The 19,500-nt window shown below is 37.2% G+C and overlaps 2 protein-coding genes across 2 annotated transcripts in view; one reads left to right on the top strand and one right to left on the bottom strand.

Moving 5' to 3' along the window:
• Positions 1 to 6,169, top strand: part of LOC144653754 (protein SpAN-like) — a 177,039-nt gene extending 170,870 nt beyond the window's left edge. Inside the window, exon 12 of the mRNA XM_078513849.1 lies at positions 6,159 to 6,169. The gene's annotated coding sequence lies outside the window, so the exon portion shown is untranslated. The remainder of the gene's footprint in view (positions 1 to 6,158) is intronic.
• Positions 246 to 10,160, bottom strand: LOC144653791 (zinc metalloproteinase nas-15-like). Its single transcript, XM_078513892.1, has 8 exons — positions 10,083 to 10,160; positions 8,568 to 8,741; positions 7,199 to 7,322; positions 5,196 to 5,287; positions 3,895 to 3,978; positions 2,571 to 2,707; positions 1,585 to 1,694; positions 246 to 351 (listed from the first exon to the last, which is right to left on the bottom strand). Exons 1-7 carry the CDS (start codon positions 10,138 to 10,140, stop codon positions 1,605 to 1,607), a joined length of 759 nt encoding a protein of 252 aa, XP_078370018.1. The 5' UTR covers positions 10,141 to 10,160; the 3' UTR covers positions 246 to 351; positions 1,585 to 1,604.
• Between the last annotated feature and the right edge of the window lie 9,340 nt (positions 10,161 to 19,500).

Genomic DNA, 19,500 nt, shown 5'->3' with positions numbered 1-19,500 from the left:
TTGATCCTTATATATATATATAAAAAAAAAAAAAACATTTTACAGTTCCCGCGTGTTAAATGGCATCATTTCTGTCCTTTGTAATGCGGCAAAGCGCATTTTAAAGTTTATGTTCCATTACTCAGCCATGTTTGCGAACAAGACATATGTCTATTATTTTTTTTTTCATGGTGGTTTCTATAAAAAGAGGGCCCTAGTGCCGGATTATTTTTACATAACTTAAAAAATTCATAACAGACACAAACTGACAGTTTATAATGCTTTTATTTTGCTATACTAAGTGGTTTACATTTATTCTTTTTAACTCTATTTTTAAACCACTTCAATGTTTGATTTCCAGATGAATATCTCCTGCAAGAATTGAATACAAGCAGTTTAGTCCCAAGAAGTCATCGCAGATTTTAGCATGCGCATTCATTCTTTCATATTCACAGTTAACGTATTGAATTATTAGTTCAATTATTATTGTTCGTTTGCATTTAACGCCGAGCAAATCTTATGTCGCCGAGCAAAACTTAAATCTTTATGTCGATATAATCACAAATTGTTAGTTTTCATTCATACTTGTTCGCGCTGTATCATGTGACACAAATTAAAGCCAGTCAGGCTAGGGCAGCTGTATGTGAGTATGTGAGATTGAGAATTGGTCTCGCTGAAATCCACCCCGTTTTGGTTTCGCCGTCACAAAGAGCAAATCTCTTGGGAAAAAAACAAAAACAAAAAACATTTTAAAAGGTTTACCCCGGTCAACGAGCCTGTGAAATTTTCCATATTATAACCACCTTTGTTTTACTACGTCATATTGAGTCTCACATGTTATTTGACCGAGCTGGAACCTTTTAAACACATTCAATGTCGCGTAAACCAGAGGAAATATTTAAGTTGACAAATCGACTTTCACATTCCGCTCATTGATGAACTCATCAGAAGAAAAGAAGCACTTTCGATTTTTGCAAACGCAACAGTTGGGCGCCGGATTGTGTACCATTTGAAAACTTTCCAGTAGAAAGGGCCGTTTCATTTTCATTTCCTATCGGAACGGCCACGTATTATGCTAAATGGTGATAGTGCGAAAAAGCAAATGTTTCTTAACAGTACTGAATATTCCGAGCTTTCCAGTAATTACGAGAAAAGAGAACTACCTCTGAAAGTGTTCAATTTGTTTTTTCGAAAAGGACCGTACCATTTGATTTTTCACCGGAACAACTACTTTTCCTCGCTCAAGGACAACCAGATAACTGTCAAGTTTCGCAAAAGCTCGATCTGTCCGGTTCAGTAGTCCATTTTACAGTTTTCTGCTAGTGACGTGGCCTTTGAATGAAAGTGAGGCTGGAGGTGACCTTGTGTTGATACAGACCTCACTGCTTTTGTTGTGTTAATCATGCTGTTTCGAAGCAAACTAGTTTGCATTTACATGAAAAAGCAGAGAGGTTTGTATCAATGCAAGGTCACCTCCAGCCTCACTAACATTCAAAGGCCAGGTCACTTGGCAGGCAACTGTAAAATGGACTATTTCTAAAGGGTTACATGCATTCAAAAAAACAGAACCAAATAAAACAATAAATTGGTAGACGCAGACGTTACCTCAGACTTAGGCAGTTTTATCAACCTCGTTTGCGACATTCTCTATGGTACTTTCTGTGCATCTGTATTCCATCTTGCTTGCTTACATACTTCCGATTACCAATTTTAGCCTGTCAAAGCAAGACAAACATTACGCGAATCGATATTTGAAATTGCTAAAAACTGGAGCATACGTTAATTTATTTCTAGCGTTTTATTGGCTTAGCGGCCTTTGGAACTCATGCGAATATGTTAACATTTTTTTTGTTGTGAAAAGATCCTTTGTTGTAAAAGGTGGCTAAAACCATAAAATATAGGTGGCATTTTCCCGCCACTCAAAAACCTGCACAATGAGCTCTACTAAGTGATACACTGGGCTAAATATGAAACATTCAGTTGAAAATTTATGAAAATGTACGAAGATTGCGACTAAATAAGCACAGAAAGCATTAAGCAATTTAAAAGAAAAAAAGTCCTTTTTATTTGTTTGATCCTATCTACATCCGATCCTGCTTTGAACAATCAAAGACAAAATCGAATGCGTTTTCCCTTTACCGCGTTTAGCCATTCAAGAGTGTAAATTTTATTTCCGGTTGGGTCAAAAACCATCAATTAACTGAAATTTTGTCATTCCTCGCATATAACTTCATCTTAATTTTGTCTATAAACAAAACATTAGCACAAAAGAGGAAGACAGGGTAACTACGCGAAAAGCATTCTTGTTTTGACGTAACGGCTCAACTTGCCCCAGGACTTAACTTTGCGCACACACTGGACCGGAATTAAAATTTGATTTCTTTGAGCGGCTGAAACTCAGTAATGAAAACACAATTTCATTTTTCCATGTCAAAATTAATTATCAAATCAATGTTCGAATTAATTAAGCGCCTGATATATCTGATATATATATAAGGGGTTTCTAGAAATTTGATTGCATTTCATCAGATTTAAGACACACAAAACGCTTTACTCCTATCGCTACTAGTTCTGTAAAAAGTGAAACCTACCCCTCTTCGCTTTGGAAGGATTGTAGGTTTCCCGTTCTTGCTGAAAAACTTGGTTCCGTAATGCATCACACTCCAGTAATCATACGGGGAGTTAAGGGAGTTAATATCGCCAGCTTTTTGGAAATTGTGCTTTGCATCTAGACATTCAACGAGTCGGAGAAACGACATAACTGCAGTTAGTAGATTCTACTGGTATATTAAAGCAAATTTTACAATATGATTAGCTGAGCTATCGTTCATTATCAACCATTGGTGTACAGTGGCTTGGTAGTCTACAAAATCGCGTGATTTTTTTCCGAAAGAGATTGAAATATTGATTTCGTGATTATTTATAGTACAGTCGCTGTGAGGCAACTTTAAAAACTCGAAATTGATTTTAAATTGAATTGAGCTGATAGCTGCTTGTAAAATGTAAAGGAATTCGTTATTGACTTTACTTAAAGAGGCTCGCAACGGTTTTTAGTTCTTTCCAGCTCTCATACTTTGATGGGTGTTACAAACACTTATCATATACCACTTTAAAAATGGTATCAAGCAAATACCAAATCATTGCTGAACAAGTTGTGGTCGTTTTCATGACGTCACTGGCTACCATAGTAACGGCATTTCTGAAAATATTGTATTCCCTTTGCAAAAAGTTGTATCTTAACATGCTGATCATTATTCAATAGTAAAAAATGGGGGTCACCGGACTTGTTTTTTGAGTTATAAGAACTAAAAGAGAAAATTAAGGGTGATTTTAACAGGTTACCCCGTTGCTATGGTTACCAGTGACGTCAAAAAAAGGAAAATTTGTTTGTCAATGATTGTGCATTTGTCTTATACAATTTTATTGATTGTTTGTAGCACTGACCAATCAAAGTATGAGAAAATACTGGAAAGTACTGGAAACTGTTTTGAGTCTCCTTAAACGAATCGAATACGACTGCTAACTTCTAACTTCTAAAATGAACGAAACGAATACAACTGTTTTACTTGCCATTATGGATGTTTTCAAAAACGAAAAAAGTACACTTAAGCCTGGTTTTCACTAGCAACGCAAGCACAAGCGCAAGCACAAGCTTGATCACGCAAAAAAGACAAATTTAGATCCTTGTATTTTTGCTTGCGGCAAGCACAAGCACAAGCATCAAAATGCAATGCGCTTGTGCTTTTGCTAGAGTCGAAGCCGTTTTCACGGTGAAATAAGAGCTGTTATCCTTGCGCTAGTTCTTGCGCTTGTGCTTGCGTCGCTAGTGAAAACCAGGCTTTATTTATAAAACTAAGAAAAATAAGAAACTTAGAAAGACTGAATCACCCAAAGCGATGCGATTGTTATACTTACTGTTACGGATGTTATGCCACAGGATTCTGACGTATCTGTCCCTGTCAGGACGAGACTGCTCGTGGTAGAAGCCCAAAGCGTGACCTGAAGAAAAAAAGTTAGATCTAAAGAACAATGGTCATTGAAAAAGAGGTTGCCTTCAACAACCCAAGCCAACTCCTAGGTATGTTTTAGATGGATATGTGCATGTGCGTTAAAACGAGAATTAAGGACTACGGGATTGAAATTTGGCAAATTTGTGACTCGGACCTCGAAAACCGATTTCCTTAGTTTTTTCAAATTAAAGGGCTTTTGGCAGAAACAAACTACATCAGGTTTGTTTCCAACCTTATAGCTATAATTATATGGACAAAAAAATAATCGTTTTTTGCGCTTCTTCCAACCAAATCAAATCTTATTTTTTCCTTAAAGTCGCTCTTAACAGTGTAGTCTGTTTTCAGATGTTTTGCAAATTTAACCCACAATTTTTGTTTTCGTAAGGGAAGTTTGGACTCTATCTATAAACTTGAGATATTTCAGCCCTTTTAACCAAAAATGGGGGGAATAATCAATTTTTCAGCTTTTGTTTCTCAATGCTCGGTTTTTCCTTACAAGTGTTCATAATCTATGAGCTTACAAAGAAGCTGTTCTTTAAAACATATTGCTGGTTTTCACTGTCACGCAATCAAAAAATAAATTCAAAACCATTCAACTACAGGAGCTATGAATTTCAAATATTAAAGATGATAAATAGATAAACAATTTCTTCAGGTTTCGGGTCTGTGCGGTGTACCGTTCGCGAGTTATTTTCCGAACCTTTCCACGCAAATTTATAAAGCTTAGTATGGAGACGCCATAACTGTGTCCTTCCTAGGGACACAGTTATGGCCGCCGTGATGTCAGAGAAACCATCTGGAACTCAATTCTGTTTACAACAGCGGCTATCCTTGGCTTAAGAGCTAGAACACTTTCACATAAACACCACTTATTATATCTGAAATGTTCAATCTACACAAAATGAAAATGAAAGGCCTTTTTCAAACAAAACAGCTTTGTCACGGTACTCAGCTTGATGTCACATACGACGGAGAACTCAAATATTCAAAATGCTCTGTTTTAAAAACGAATGACACCATCGATCTGGAAATTTGCAAAAATATATATATTTTTAGTTTATCTTTCGCCTAATGACAACGAAAATTTAGCAGGCCTAGTGAATTTTGATTTCAGAATTTTATGACGTAACATGAAAACCAAGAATGAGAATTAAAAAGTAATTCGCAAGGGAAAAGCAAGTTTATTAAATCACCCGCAACACTAACCAATTTCATGAGCTGCAATGCCCTTGGTCCAACATCCTGGTGCAAGTGTGATATGTTGAAGGTTCCCTTGTCTTCCCACAGCTGATGAACACCTAATGTAGAAATATAATCATGACATATTTTCTGGTCTAAACAGTCTAGCAGGAGGTCTACATGGGAGAATCTTGACCGAGATTAAGATTTTCTCACACAGACGGACTAAACTTGATTAATAAGATGTTTATCATATGATTAAAATAATAACTGTTCAGTGTTCATGTTCATGTTCATTCCAGTAAGGGGTCAAACACTGGTTATGAGTGCATTGTCTGCTGAAAGCCTAAATAAAATAACACTTTCGCTCGAATTGAATCCGACTGAGTGTTAAGGCTCGGTTTCTTCATATGGCCAAGCAAAAAGTCTTAACATTGTTTATAAAGCCGGCTCGTACTCTCAGAAGTTTTGCTCGCAAATGGCGATAAAAAAATGGACAAGAGGAGGACGAAATCACCGACATATATGTTTTTTGATTTCTCTAGCCTCTTTCATTGACTGACAGGACATTTTTACAGGCGTTTAAGTTGCTTTCAGCAGTCGTGTTGCGCAATTTCTGACCTTGCAATCTTTTGCAATATCGTCTTCATCTATTATTTTGATGACATTGAAGCTGAATCATAATTTGCCAAATTTTTCTCGTTCTCTTCACTTTTTGTTCATGATCCTCAAGCTTTTTAAATTTGGCTCTTCTTTTCAGTGTTTTCATCACTGATAAGTCATTGCTTTTGTACTTTTTGTTTGTAACTTTCTCACAGCAAATGTCGTCGGTCTACATGCCGGTCTAGAAGGGAAAATCCAAACTGCAGTCAATATCGTTTCCGGCCATCAAATTATTGAATTTGGTAGTTCCCAGTCCTTTTGAGACACGGCCATATAATAGCTAATAAAAAACATCCAATGAATGTTTGACTTACAGATAATTTGTAGTTAAAAAAAAATAAAATTTGACTAGACTAGTTCTGATAATTTAATAAATGCATTTCGAAAATAATAATAATAATAATAATAATAATAATAATAATAATAATAATAATAATAATAATAATTGCTTTAATAATAATGGCTTTAGCCGGGTCTACACCTTCCACTGGTCACCTGCGTATTGCTACACTTTTTTATTTATATTTATAGAAAGATACATTCTGTGCCCATCACTCTCAAAACGTGAAGCCTGAACGTTCATCGACTGTCAAAAATATAACACTAAAAGCAAATGAAGGCATTTTTTTATACCATAACCGAGAGAATTCTAGCACGCTGATTGGTCAAAAATTATGGTCGATGAGAGTATAGAACATGAAAGTTAGGTCAGATCACGCCACGCACACGCGCGGGCTAGAATTGTGTAAGTTTGGTCTCCATGAATGAAAGCGGATTTCATCGTGCTTTGCTTGAATCAAGTACGCATTTGTTTTCGGAATTCAGGATTGGACTTCTACTCAGGTAATCTGTAGAAAGAAAATTGATCAGGCTTTTGAATTTTTGGTCTAGCTGAGAAGAACGGTGCTAGCGAACCGGCAGCGGACTGTCGATGTTCATTGAACAAGCGCTAACAAGATCTTCAGAAAGAAAAATAATCTTGCTCGCTTCAAGCGATAGGCACACACTCAACGAGTGAGGAAAAGGTAATTAAAATTGTTATTCTTTGAATTCTTGTTCATCTTCTTTTGTATCATTGTCGTTTTTACCTGTCGGACCGGAATCTTTACGTCCGACCGGCAAAGTTTCTTCACGGTCAGTCATCGCTTTTGATAAATACTTGTTCGAGTTTGTTATGGTATAAAACAAATCGACCACATTTTTCCATGGTCTACACTCTTATAGACCATAGAAATGACGCCATAAAATGTCCAAAACTTTGCAGTGAAACCACTTGCCTACAGCTCGTGGTTCCACTTGAGTTTTGAACATTTTCTGACGTCATTTCTATGGTCTATATTTTTTAAAACTTCTAAGATGTTGCTTACCCTGAGCCAGGTACGAAGTATGCAAACGCTCTTTCGCTTTTCCTTTCCTTAAAGCGGACGCAAGATGTTCTCGTCCATTCTCGCATTCCTTTTTTAATGGCCCACATAGCCCGACGATTACGCCCTGGAAAACACAACAAAACCGAACGGTAATGCGCATGCACTTCAGTCCCATCCTTTGCATGTGAAACGTCAATCAATCGTGTAATAACAATGAACCGTTTAATCATTGAGCAGTTTTCCATTTGAGTGTCGTAACACCAAAACCAAATTAATCACTCTGGCAAATCACAAAAGGCGCAGACAGTCCATTAAACCAATAAAAACTCAAAGTAATTGCATGTAACTGGCGCGAAGCACAGGAAAACGAATGCGAACGACCCAGCATGAAAATAGAGATTTACGGAAAATCAAAGGTATTACATAAGTTGGTATTCCAACTTTAACCTTTCAATTAAATGTTTTAAAGGCCGTCGAACCACTTTAAGTCTCCTTCACAGGCGGCCCAAGCTCACGATGAAAGGAGTTGAAATAATTAACATAATACTCTATATGAAGCTATTGTGCTACAACAGTTCGTATTAATAAAGGTTTGAATGGGAGAAAACTTTTTCGAATTTACAGCTAAATATTATGATATTTTGACAATAGAATCAACTTACCTAAATGTCTTGTACATGTTATTATGTCTCTTAATTGTTATCTGGGCTATCAGGCGGGGATTTTTTACAACTCTTATTACTCATTATATTTTGGGCGATTCCATGTTTTTTCACTGAATAAAGAAGAATTTATGGCTCTTGTTCTTTGGTCATTTCAATTTGAGAAGAATTGAATGCAAACATAAATTTCACTTGGACTACACATGGTTTGAAAAAAACACCAGTATTAAGTTAAAGTTTCGTTTGCTACAGCACACCCCTATTTAGAAGTGGCGAAGTAGGTTTTCAAACCATATATAGTCCATATGCTATTTTTGTAGCAGCAGTTTTTATTTAATTCTTCTTAATGGTTACCTTTTAAGTAGTAGATAAAATATGAGCGGGAGATCTGTATGGGCGGTTACAATGGCGAGCCGATAGGCGAGCCATTGTAAATGCCCATACAGATCGGACGCGAATATTTTATTCTACTTGTGAAATGAAAACAATAAAAATAATGCAAAGTTTTGTTATGCGAATCAGTAGAGATCTGTATCAAAAGTTAATGAATACTAATTAGCTGAGCAGGAGTTTGTATCAAAAGTTAATTCTATTGTTTGATTTGTATTGGGGTTTACAGTTGTTTACATGTGATCTGAATACTGTGCTGGAATTGGTTTGCACCCTCATGAATAATTAATGAATTTTACAACCTTCTATAAACTTACTTAGAGTGGGGTGGATGGCATAAATCATCACTCCTTTTGGCCAATTTCTGCCTCTACGTACACCTCTTCCCAATGGATTATCTATGTCCAGTCCCATCGCAACCGCCATGCGCTGTTCAGCGTTTAGGATTATGTCTCCCTCATACAAATTCGGGTTATTAACACCGACATTTTCTTGAGTCAAACATAAAAAAAATCAATCAATGCAGGTATCAACAAAATAACCTACGAACAACTGCCCGCCAGCCCTGCCTGCCTGCCTGTCGGTCTGCCTTCCTGCTTGCGCGCCTGCCAGTCTGTCTGTCTGACTGACTGACTGACTGACTGACTGACTGACTGACTGACTGACTGACTGACTGACTGACTGACTGACTGACTGACTGACTGACTTTGTTGGTAATCCAGCCATAACGTCATGAGATCCGCCATCTTGGATCCCCCTTATTGGAATTTACGAAAATTAATACACGTTTTTTACGGAAAGTAATACAAATAAAGTTTGATTGATTGATTGATTGATTGAAACTCAATCCCAAATGGTTATGGAGCATTGAAATATACGACTTTTGCCTTAGAAAACTGGAAAAATGGAAGAGTTATGTCAAAAAGTCGATATTTCATTATTATGGTGTAGTTTGACGAATCTCAAATACTGACTTCCAAGCGAATTTTTATTTTCAAAACCCTCACCCAGAGGCAAAAAAATACATGGAGCCTCGTTAAAGTTAGTTTAATTGTGAAATCCGAGAAGTGTCTTTTTGCATTTGACCCTCTTCCATTCATGACGTTAAAACATAAATAAAATAGTTGTGTCAATTTCTATCTCTTTTTTTACTAAAGCACCCGATTGCGGCTGAAGCGAATTTACAACCAATGTTTTTTTAAACCAATGCAAAATTGCATACATCAATGAAGTTCTAAGTGAATTGACAGTGTTCAATGAAAATATGATCAGTTGACTCTGGTTCTCCTGCACAGTACAGACTATCAGATCACTATCTTTGTCAGATAAGTTTGATCCCGAGCCTAAGCTGAACTCTTTTTTTATCTACTTTCCACTAAACTAACCACATTGCCAACTGGTTAGGATGTCAAGATGTAATTGGCTGCCCGCCGGTTCCTCTGAAACCCTATTGTTTTTTCAGGAAGCCAGTACTTTCCTTCAGCCTCTTCCCTTTTTTTAATTTTTATTTTGCGAACTACCAGACTTTCGTTGACACTAGCCTGAATAGCAGCTCTAGTCGAAAATGACTACTGAAACGATTAAATATGGTAACTTGTGTATGTTTTCAACAAAAAGAATGAATGCTTTCGATTAAGCGTTGCGATTGTATTAGATGACCGCGCTATATCTGGTTTAACAAAGGCCTTTCCAATTCATACTAATTTATCATATATTGAACTATAAAATAATTCTATATATAAAGTTGATGGGTGTAACTATAAATTGATAAGTTCCATTTGCATTAAATCCAACGGTTTGCCCTTTAAAACCTGCAAAAGAAAACTGCTTACCTTCAGGACTTTGGGCGAGCGCCACTCCGCACAGAACAAGAAGGTATAGCCACTCCATGCTGCTTCTTCACGGTGCCGAAGTAGTGTGACGAAAACGGCGAAATGGCTGAGAATTTATGGACCACAATTGTTAACTCACCTGGAAAAGGTATCGAAACTTTGTTTTTTTCTGTTTTAAGTATGTTTGAGGTGTTTGATTCTTGTCTAAACACAATCAGTAAATTGGACTAGCCGTGGGAAGAGATCTGAAAATTTTGTTCAAATACATGCTACAGGTGAAAGGCGACAAATAGCAAACTAATTTCGCACCCCTGGGGGGACTCCCATATTAAAGGGACGGTGATGCTCATCTGAAATTTTTAAAAGAACCTCTAAAAGAGACCAATCTGGGCGTGGCTCAAGCTATTTTAGACCCCCAAAAGATACCATAATTCTGAAAAGAAAATTTATATTTGTATATTTCTGCGTGTGCATCCCTAAAAGAGACCCTGACGGCTAAAAATTTTGCCATTTTGCCCAAAACACCCTAAGCGAGACCCAAAGTCCAAAATTTATACCGCTAAGTGAGACGACGAGCATCCCCGTCCCTTTCATATGGGAGCTCCCCCCCCCCCCCTCCCGGGCTTCGCACCACATGGCATTACGCAATCAGGTGTTATTAAAAGAGCTTGGTCTCAGGGATTTCGCTGATTTTGGTCTGAGCAATTCTTAAAATAGTGTTGGGCAACTTTACTTACGAAAAACATTGAACAGCTAAAGGGAAAAACACGCTTGACGCCAAAGACGCGCGTTTCAGTGCTCTAATATAGCAACTGTTAATAAATTTTGACCATAATTTTATGGTTTCGTACGACGCAAATATAAATTTTGTCTTCTCAAACACCTGTTAAAATCCGTGACAAATCCTATTAAATTAATTTCAATAGATATCACGTAATAATCTTTTATTGTGCAGCATTGATTGACATTTTGTGCTAGCATGACAAATACTATAAGCAGAGATAAACTTTAGAAATAAATAAAATTTATCTCGCCAAGGAAGCAAAAATTAGAAATAGAGTTTGAATAAAAATTGGATCCAGATAATGTTTGAAGATATTGCAATAAATGAATCAAAATATGAAGTAAACTGAAATGGCAATATAGTATGAGTGAATTCAAAGGCAGTCTCCACGTCATAAGATTCTTATTTACCGCAGCATATTTCCCCTGCCCTCACCACCTCCAAACATCCCACATAAAAATTCAACCTGTAGATTAATGCTATCAAAGCTGTTCTCTGTTAGTAGCGGTAGCCTGTCTGTTTTTTACTCGAATGTTTCTCTGGTTATTGATATGTACATAACTGGATTAAAGGACTCATTTTTTAAAACGAAATATTATTTCAGGTTGACGTTTACTGATAAGGCTGCTCAGTATTGGTCGAGATCATCGAGTGATGGTTAAAATTAATCTTTACGAAGATTGTTCATTTCACCGTTTGGACGTGTTCTGTTCCTTTAACGGTCATTTGACTGAAATAGAACCTGCACTGAGATTTTTCTCAAACTTTGCCTTTTGCCAAAAAAATTTATTCCAAATTATATGGATATTTCACTTAAAAAAGTATGTATGTATGTATGTAAGCTGAACAATTAAAAAATAATTGTATTGCTTCGCGCCAAAAAACGCGGCTGCACCGCCATTACAACTCGTTTCCAGTCTGCTTCAGTCGCGGCGTTCTTTCTTAAGAGTCGTCAAAGATCGATCTAAAAACGATTAACATTGAAGGCCCTAATCGCCAAATTCAATCTGGAAAAAATGAGGGAACAACTAGGCATTAAGATGAGATTTTACTTTATCTTTTAAAAATAAAAGTCACTTTAATCGACTTTCAAAGCCAAATAAGCGAAGCTACGCATAAGGGAGGGACGTCTGGCACATTTTAACTCACGTTAATACAAAAATTAGCTGAATTCAGAAGCTCGTATTTAGGATAGCGGCATTTTCGCTTGAGACTGTATGTCATAAAATGTCGTCCATCTTTCAGTAGATGACTTCGAATGTAACTATTGGCCGGAATAAGGGTTCCGTTGTGAGTATAACATTTCTCATATTTCTTATTCGGTCGGTTGTGTTTAACAAGGCAGGAGACGTTTTGGGTATTGTAGATATGGGGGGTAACCACGAGGTTTATTTAATATTCCGCACTATACTTGAATATTTGCAAATTCACTTCTTTCTGGGTGAGTTTATAAAAGAAATCTGCTGGCGCCGTTTGTTCAAAACGGCGGGCACCGCTAGGAAAACGGTCGTTAATAATGATTCCAAAAACCGGACTTTCGGTTGTAAGTTGTTCGTAGTTCACTTTGTTATATAAAAAAAGCCAAATTTCACAGTTGATGAAGCATTTGTCTTCGAGAGGATATTGAAGAGAAACAGAACAGGTAATAACGGTCAAACGAACGTGTTTAAGTTGAAAATTTAGATTTTCCAACGCTCGAAGTTTTCAAACAATTCTAGACAACTTTCACAGATAAGAAGGGAATCAACCTGCTTTAACCCCCTAACTTCTTTAAAAACCTCTCGAGTAAGAACCTAATTTTTCCAGGTTAGCCAAGATTTACTACATGTGGTCTGTCTTGATCGACCTCTCCCGTTCCTGGACATCTACATGATTCCACGTGGCAACTTCATAGCAACATCAGTTTACTACAAGGACACTGATAGTCATTCGCACCAGCGCCATTTACAACAAGCCGCCGCTAAAGGCCTTTCGACGTACAAAAAATCTCAAAGATAAATTAGTACATTCTAGTCTGCCTCAGATCCCCAGCTTCAAGTCGGTTCTTTAAGTGTCATTGTCAGAGTAAACCAGGCAATGCCAAAAGATGGGGGTCAGCCGATTTCCCTCATATTTTCAGCATTTAAAACCTATCAGATAAGATTAAGATTGGTGGCATTTAAATGATTTTCTGCCTTTTCAATCTTGAGATTGACCACCCCCTAGTTTTTGGCACAAAAAGTGCCAAAAATCCTCATAAAAAAAGGCCAAATTCTCAGTACAGGAAACAGATCTTCCTTTTGCATTTCGTGCACAAAACTTTTTCTCAAGGTAAATTAACTGGTTGTTGATGTTTTGCATGCTTAGAAACAACTTTTCAGTTTAACTGTAATTTTTACCATATTTTCTAAACTAGGTAGGTAGCTTGTGTCTTGCCACAGAGTGAATTTGGGGGATTTTCAAATTCAATTTTTTCAAAAGTGCGATAGTTTATTTTTTATTAAAAGCCATTTTATAACAGTCCATACCCTTCTTATTCGAAAACAAGAATTTATTGATTGGCACAATAAATTCTTTCTCCACGAATTTAGTTCAAAAATGGCTCTGACCGCTCTTATGGCTATTTTCCCGCCAAAATTAAATCACACTAAAATATCACATAACATCGATACAATTATATTTTGAAATGAAATATTTGTATTTTAATTCATTGAAAGCAGTAGAAACTTCATTAAATGTGTTAATAATTGATTTCGAATTCACTTTGTTAATTAACCCTCGGACGTACAAGGGGGGGGGGGGGGGTGGATGCCACCACCCCATGAGGTTTTTTCTAAATTTTGAAAAAGCGATTTACTCTACAATGCTGAAACTTTCAGTAGCCGTTCATTCATCCTTTGCAAAAATTTTGATATGTCAACGATGTGTCCGTGGTGTGTGACGTTGCCATGGCAACGTCATAAATACAAGCAGGTCTTGCCAAAAATCGTCATTTTTACCATTTTTCTTATTTTTTTCCAGTTTTTTTAAAACAGAAGTGCAAGATGTGTTTATTTTTACATTCCGTAAGCATTCTGGCTTGATTTTGCATCAATTCCCGTTATTTTCTGACTTTCTAAGAAAATGTTGAAATCCAAGATGGCGGATCCAAGATGGCGGCTCTAATGACGTCACAGCCAATTAAAATTATGTCATCTTATAGAGTACGCTGAGGGCTTTCTTCCAAGTTTAAAATAATTTCGCTACGCCTTAATATAACGAAAACTCCGGGGAGGGGCTCCCTCCATCCCCCCCCCCCCCCCTTGTACGATGGTGGGGGTGTGAGTTGGCTTGTACGTCCGAGGGTTAAAGTAATAGATACCGCAGTCCGTGCATAAATTCATTGTGTATTTCCTGCGAAAACTAAGTCGTATTACGTAAGTATTGCTTCGATTTTCATAGTTTAGTTTGGTATGTCTTAAAAGCGAGATTATAAACGTAATATATAAGGCGGTCTTTGTAGTAATGATCCAAGGTACCAAAGAAAGAAACCACGAGTCGAGACGTTATTTCTCACCTTCGACACGGAATTTTGTCAGTTTCAATTCATACTATCACGTTTCATTCGGGACAAACACTCTTATATAAAGTATGAATTGTTCGTTAGCTTCACAAGAATCACATTGTAGTCTTCTCGAATATAGTACAACTGTTCTACCGTTAGATGCTTGTAAACAAGATGTTACAGTTCGCTTACCACTCAAGGTCTTGTTGTGAGTGGCAAGCGAGGATGGCGATCTCGAAGTTCAGAAATCACTGAGGGAGCTTTCTTCATTCAGTTCAGGTCACTTTGACTTATCCGTAGATAGAGTTGCAGGTATGAGCATCTGTCCAGAACACTAAAAGAGAAGTAACAGGCGACTGCATGCGACTGGCGACCTTGAAAAAATACCTTTTGTTATCACTGCACAAAGATCAATGCAAACAGATTAATGACCCACGCCGTGTTTGCATGACCTTTGTAATGTATGCAACACTGTCACGCTGGTTGTAATTTGAGCTCCTCTCTTTTCAAGTTAGTCTTTAGTTCTTTTCATACCAAAACAGACACAAACACGCATACAAGACCCAAGTAGACGTATACAGGTAGAAGTTTAGCTGAGCAATTTTTATGCTAGAATCGTTAGTAATAGGAAGCATTTTTTCCTTATACCATTGCTTATACAATCTGGCTATAGAGCAACTGTTATCGTAACACTCTTGATGAAATTGTGTGCTAATTATTTAATGTACTCTCATTTGACCAATAAACGCGCAAATCTCTGTTTTGGATATATGTTGTTGAGGACTGTATTCTCGTTTTTATCACTGAAGACGACTGTAATATGTCCCAACACCCATCTACATTTGCACAGAAGCACAACGTTCAGCAATATGGCCCATAAAGTTCATAAATCTGAGCTTTCATTTCCTATAAGAAAATAACAATCATAGATCATGGGGCACCTGTGGAGATAATGATGATAATGTAGTTGTTGTTGTTGTTGATGATGATGATGATGATGATGATGATGGTGGGGGGGGTGGCGGTGGTGATGATGATGACGATGATGATTGCATTTTGACTGCTATGACTGTAATCAGGATATCTTTTTTCAGATGAAAGTCTTTAAAGCCGAAATTTAACAAACAAAACAAAACCAGACAAGAAACCCACTAAATGCAGTGACTTTTGTGGGGTTTTTCTGTTTGCAGGCCCGCTTTACAACAATTTTCACGGACGAGTACTATCCTTTCGGGTATTTTCCTTGGACGGGCACTATTTAAACAATAGAGTGTTTCTGTCGAGGAACTATCGACTGATAGTTGTCCCGCGGAAATTTGATGTTCTTAAAACAAATATTAGCCCAAGAAGCGAAGCTTTAAGGGCTAATATGCTAGTTTTAAGAACATCAAATTTCCAAGGGGCAACTATCAGACCGATAGTTCCGAAACAGAAACACTCTATCGTTTTTATTATTCACCACTAAATTTTCTCCGGCTTCGGCGCGCCCATTCAAAAACGAGCATCGTGAATTATTTTTTTAATTTTCAAAATACAAAACTCAATTGAAAGCCGAAATTTAACAAACGAAACAAAATCAGACAAGAAATCCACTAAATGCAGTGATTTTGGTTGTTTTTTTTTTGTCTGCAGGCACACTTGTTTACAAAAAATTTCACGGGCGGGCACTATCCATCCGGGCATTTTTCTCGGACGGGCACTATGGGCTGATAGTGCCCTCCACGGATGAACACCATCGCGTCACGTGATCAATTTAATCCAATCAGAATCTGAGAAAATTTTTTGGTGAACTATAATCGCTGATAGGGCATGATTGTGCGTTGGCTTAACAGCCGCTAAGTGCTTTAAATTTTAGGTTTTGGATAGCGATAGTCCACTGTATGTTTTGGATAGCGATAGTCGACTCGGCTGAGCCTCGTTGATTAATCTAACTCATAGAAAACTCGGGTTACTAATTTTCAAATATAAAACAGTGATACACAGTTTTGTAATGGCCACACCCAGCTTCTTAGAATCAAGGAAACTGATGAATACAAAACATCATTTTTTTGAAATGCCAGTGGGATACATCTATAAATATTCAACATTTGAACAACGAGATCACTTGCTTACTCTTTCCTTTAATTTATGTTGGTTGAATGTTGGATATTTTGTTGTACAGGCAATCAAGTGATCGTAAAGGAAAAACGAATATAATTGTTAGACATGCACTACAGTGTCACTGGCGCGATGTATACTCGTGTAAGCATTTCTCCTGTACATCGGCTAACTCTCGCCCCGCCCAATTATTTATTTTGATAGTTAAAAAGCCGGGCAATAGGTTGGCTTAATATTCCATTTGCACGATTTTTTCTTAGGGTTTCTGTAGTACAAATCTTTTACAGTACAAATGAAATCTGCTTCAAGGTTGTAGGTAAACCACGCCCTCACAGACATTTATCGTGGCTGAAAGGTACACAACACGAAACAAAGTTGTTGTTGCCACCATCACGACCTTTGTCAAGTTTGACCAGGCGTTTGCGCTACAAAAATTAAGAATTATTTTTCTTAATTTAATTCACAAATAGTTTTGAATAAGAAAGGAAACCAGAGCTAGTTAAATAAGTTTTCATAAGCAAAAGTGTGTGCATCTTAAGCATCCTATAATGGATTAGCTTGACTATTGCTTGGGTACGAATTCTGATCTGACCAGACGATTCAGTTATAAAATATGACACAGACATTTACTAGACATTGATTCTCGTGACCTGAAACGAACATTTTGTTTATCTCTTATATCGGTAAACGATGCCCATATAAATTGATGAACCTTGTGCTTCTATGAAAATTCACACACGAGTTGGGTCACATTTCAGTTTTCTCCAATGACCAAAACGAAAATGCAGTCCTCGACAAAGATGAAAACAGAGATGTTTTCTGTTTTTATTGGTTAAATTGGAGTTACTACTTACTTCGGGTGCGTCACGATGACACTTGCCTTATAGCAAAATTAGAAATGAAAAAATACGCTTCCTGTAACTAAAGGTTCTTGAAAAAAATACACAGCTGATCTGAACTTCTACCTATGTTTACTTGGGTCTTGTGTGCGTTTTTGTGTCTCTTTTAGGATGAAAAGAATTCGAGACTAACTTGAAAAGAGAGGCGCTCGAATTACAACCAGCGTGACAGTGTTGCATACATTACAAAGGTCATGCAAACACGGCGTGGGTCATTAATCTGTTTGCATTGATCTTTGTGCAGTGATAACAAAAGGTATTTTTTCAAGGTCGCCAGTCGCATGCAGTCGCCTGTTACTTCTCTTTTAGTGTTCTGGACAGATGCTCATACCTGCCACTCTATCTACGGATAAGTCAAAGTGACCTGAACTGAATGAAGAAAGCTCCTTCAGTGATTTCTGAACTTCGAGATCGCCATCCTCGCTTGCCACTCACAACAAGACCTTGAGTAGTAAGCGAACTGTAACATCTTGTTTACAAGCATCTAACGGTAGAACAGTTGTACTATATTCGAGAAGACTACAAGGTGATTCTTGTGAAGCTAACGAACAATTCATACTTTATATAAGAGTGTTTGTCCCGAATGAAACGTGATAGTATGAATTGAAACTGACAAAATTCCGTGTCGAAGGTTAGAAATAACGTCTCGACTCGTGGTTTCTTTCTTTGGTACCTTGGATCATTACTACAAAGACCGCCTTATATATTACGTTTATAATCTCGCTTTTAAGACATACCAAACTAAACTATGAAAATCGAAGCAATACTTACGTAATACGACTTAGTTTTCGCAGGAAATACACAATGAATTTATGCACGGACTGCGGTATCTATTACTTTAACCCTCGGACGTACAAGCCAACTCACACCCCCACCATCGTACAAGGGGGGGGGGGGGATGGAGGGAGCCCCTCCCCGGAGTTTTCGTTATATTAAGGCATAGCGAAATTATTTTGAACTTGGAAGAAAGCCCTCAGCGTACTCTATAAGATGACATAATTTTAATTGGCTGTGACGTCATTAGAGCCGCCATCTTGGTTCCGCCATCTTGGATTTCAACATTTTCTTAGAAAGTCAAAAAATAACGGGAATTGATGCAAAATCAAGCCAGATGCTTACGGAATGTAAAAATAAACACATCTTGCACTTCTGTTTTAAAAAACTGGAAAAAAAAATAAGAAAAATGGTAAAAATGACGATTTTTGGCAAGACCTGCTTGTATTTATGACGTTGCCATGGCAACGTCACACACCACGGACACATCGTTGACATATCAAAATTTCTGCAAAGGATGAATGAACAGCTACTGAAAGTTTCAGCATTGTAGAGTAAATCGCTTTTTCAAAATTTAGAAAAAACCTCATGGGGTGGTGGCATCCCCCCCCCCCCCCCCCCCCTTGTACGTCCGAGGGTTAATTAACATAGTGAATTCGAAATCAATTATTAACACATTTAATGAAGTTTCTACTGCTTTCAATGAATTAAAATACAAATATTTCATTTCAAAATATAATTGTATCGATGTTATGTGATATTTTAGTGTGATTTAATTTTGGCGGGAAAATAGCCATAAGAGCGGTCAGAGCCATTTTTGAACTAAATTCGTGGAGAAAGAATTTATTGTGCCAATCAATAAATTCTTGTTTTCGAATAAGAAGGGTATGGACTCTTATAAAATGGCTTTTAATAAAAAATAAACTATCGCACTTTTGAAAAAATTGAATTTGAAAATCCCCCAAATTCACTCTGTGACAAGACACAAGCTACCAACCTAGTTTAGAAAATATAGTAAAAATTACAGTTGAACTGGAAAGTTGTTTCTAAGCGTGTAAAACATCAACAACCAGTTAATTTACCTTGAGAAAAAGTTTTGTGCACGAAATGCAAAAGGAAGATCTGTTTCCTGTACTGAGAATTTGGCCTTTTTTATGAGGATTTTTGGCACTTTCTGTGCCAAAAACTAGGGGGGTGGTCAATCTCAAGATTGAAAAGGCAGAAAATCATTTAAATGCCACCAATCTTAATCTTATCTGATAGGTTTTAAATGCTGAAAATATGAGGGAAATCGGCTGACCCCCATCTTTTGGCATTGCCTGGTTTACTCTGACAATGACA

This window comes from Oculina patagonica, chromosome 5 (genome assembly GCF_052425735.1).
Source record: "Oculina patagonica isolate OP01 chromosome 5, crgOcupat, whole genome shotgun sequence".
Taxonomy (NCBI): Eukaryota; Metazoa; Cnidaria; class Anthozoa; order Scleractinia; family Oculinidae; genus Oculina; species Oculina patagonica.
Note: the sequence above shows the minus strand (reverse complement) of the source record. Positions and strands in the feature narration are given on the sequence as shown.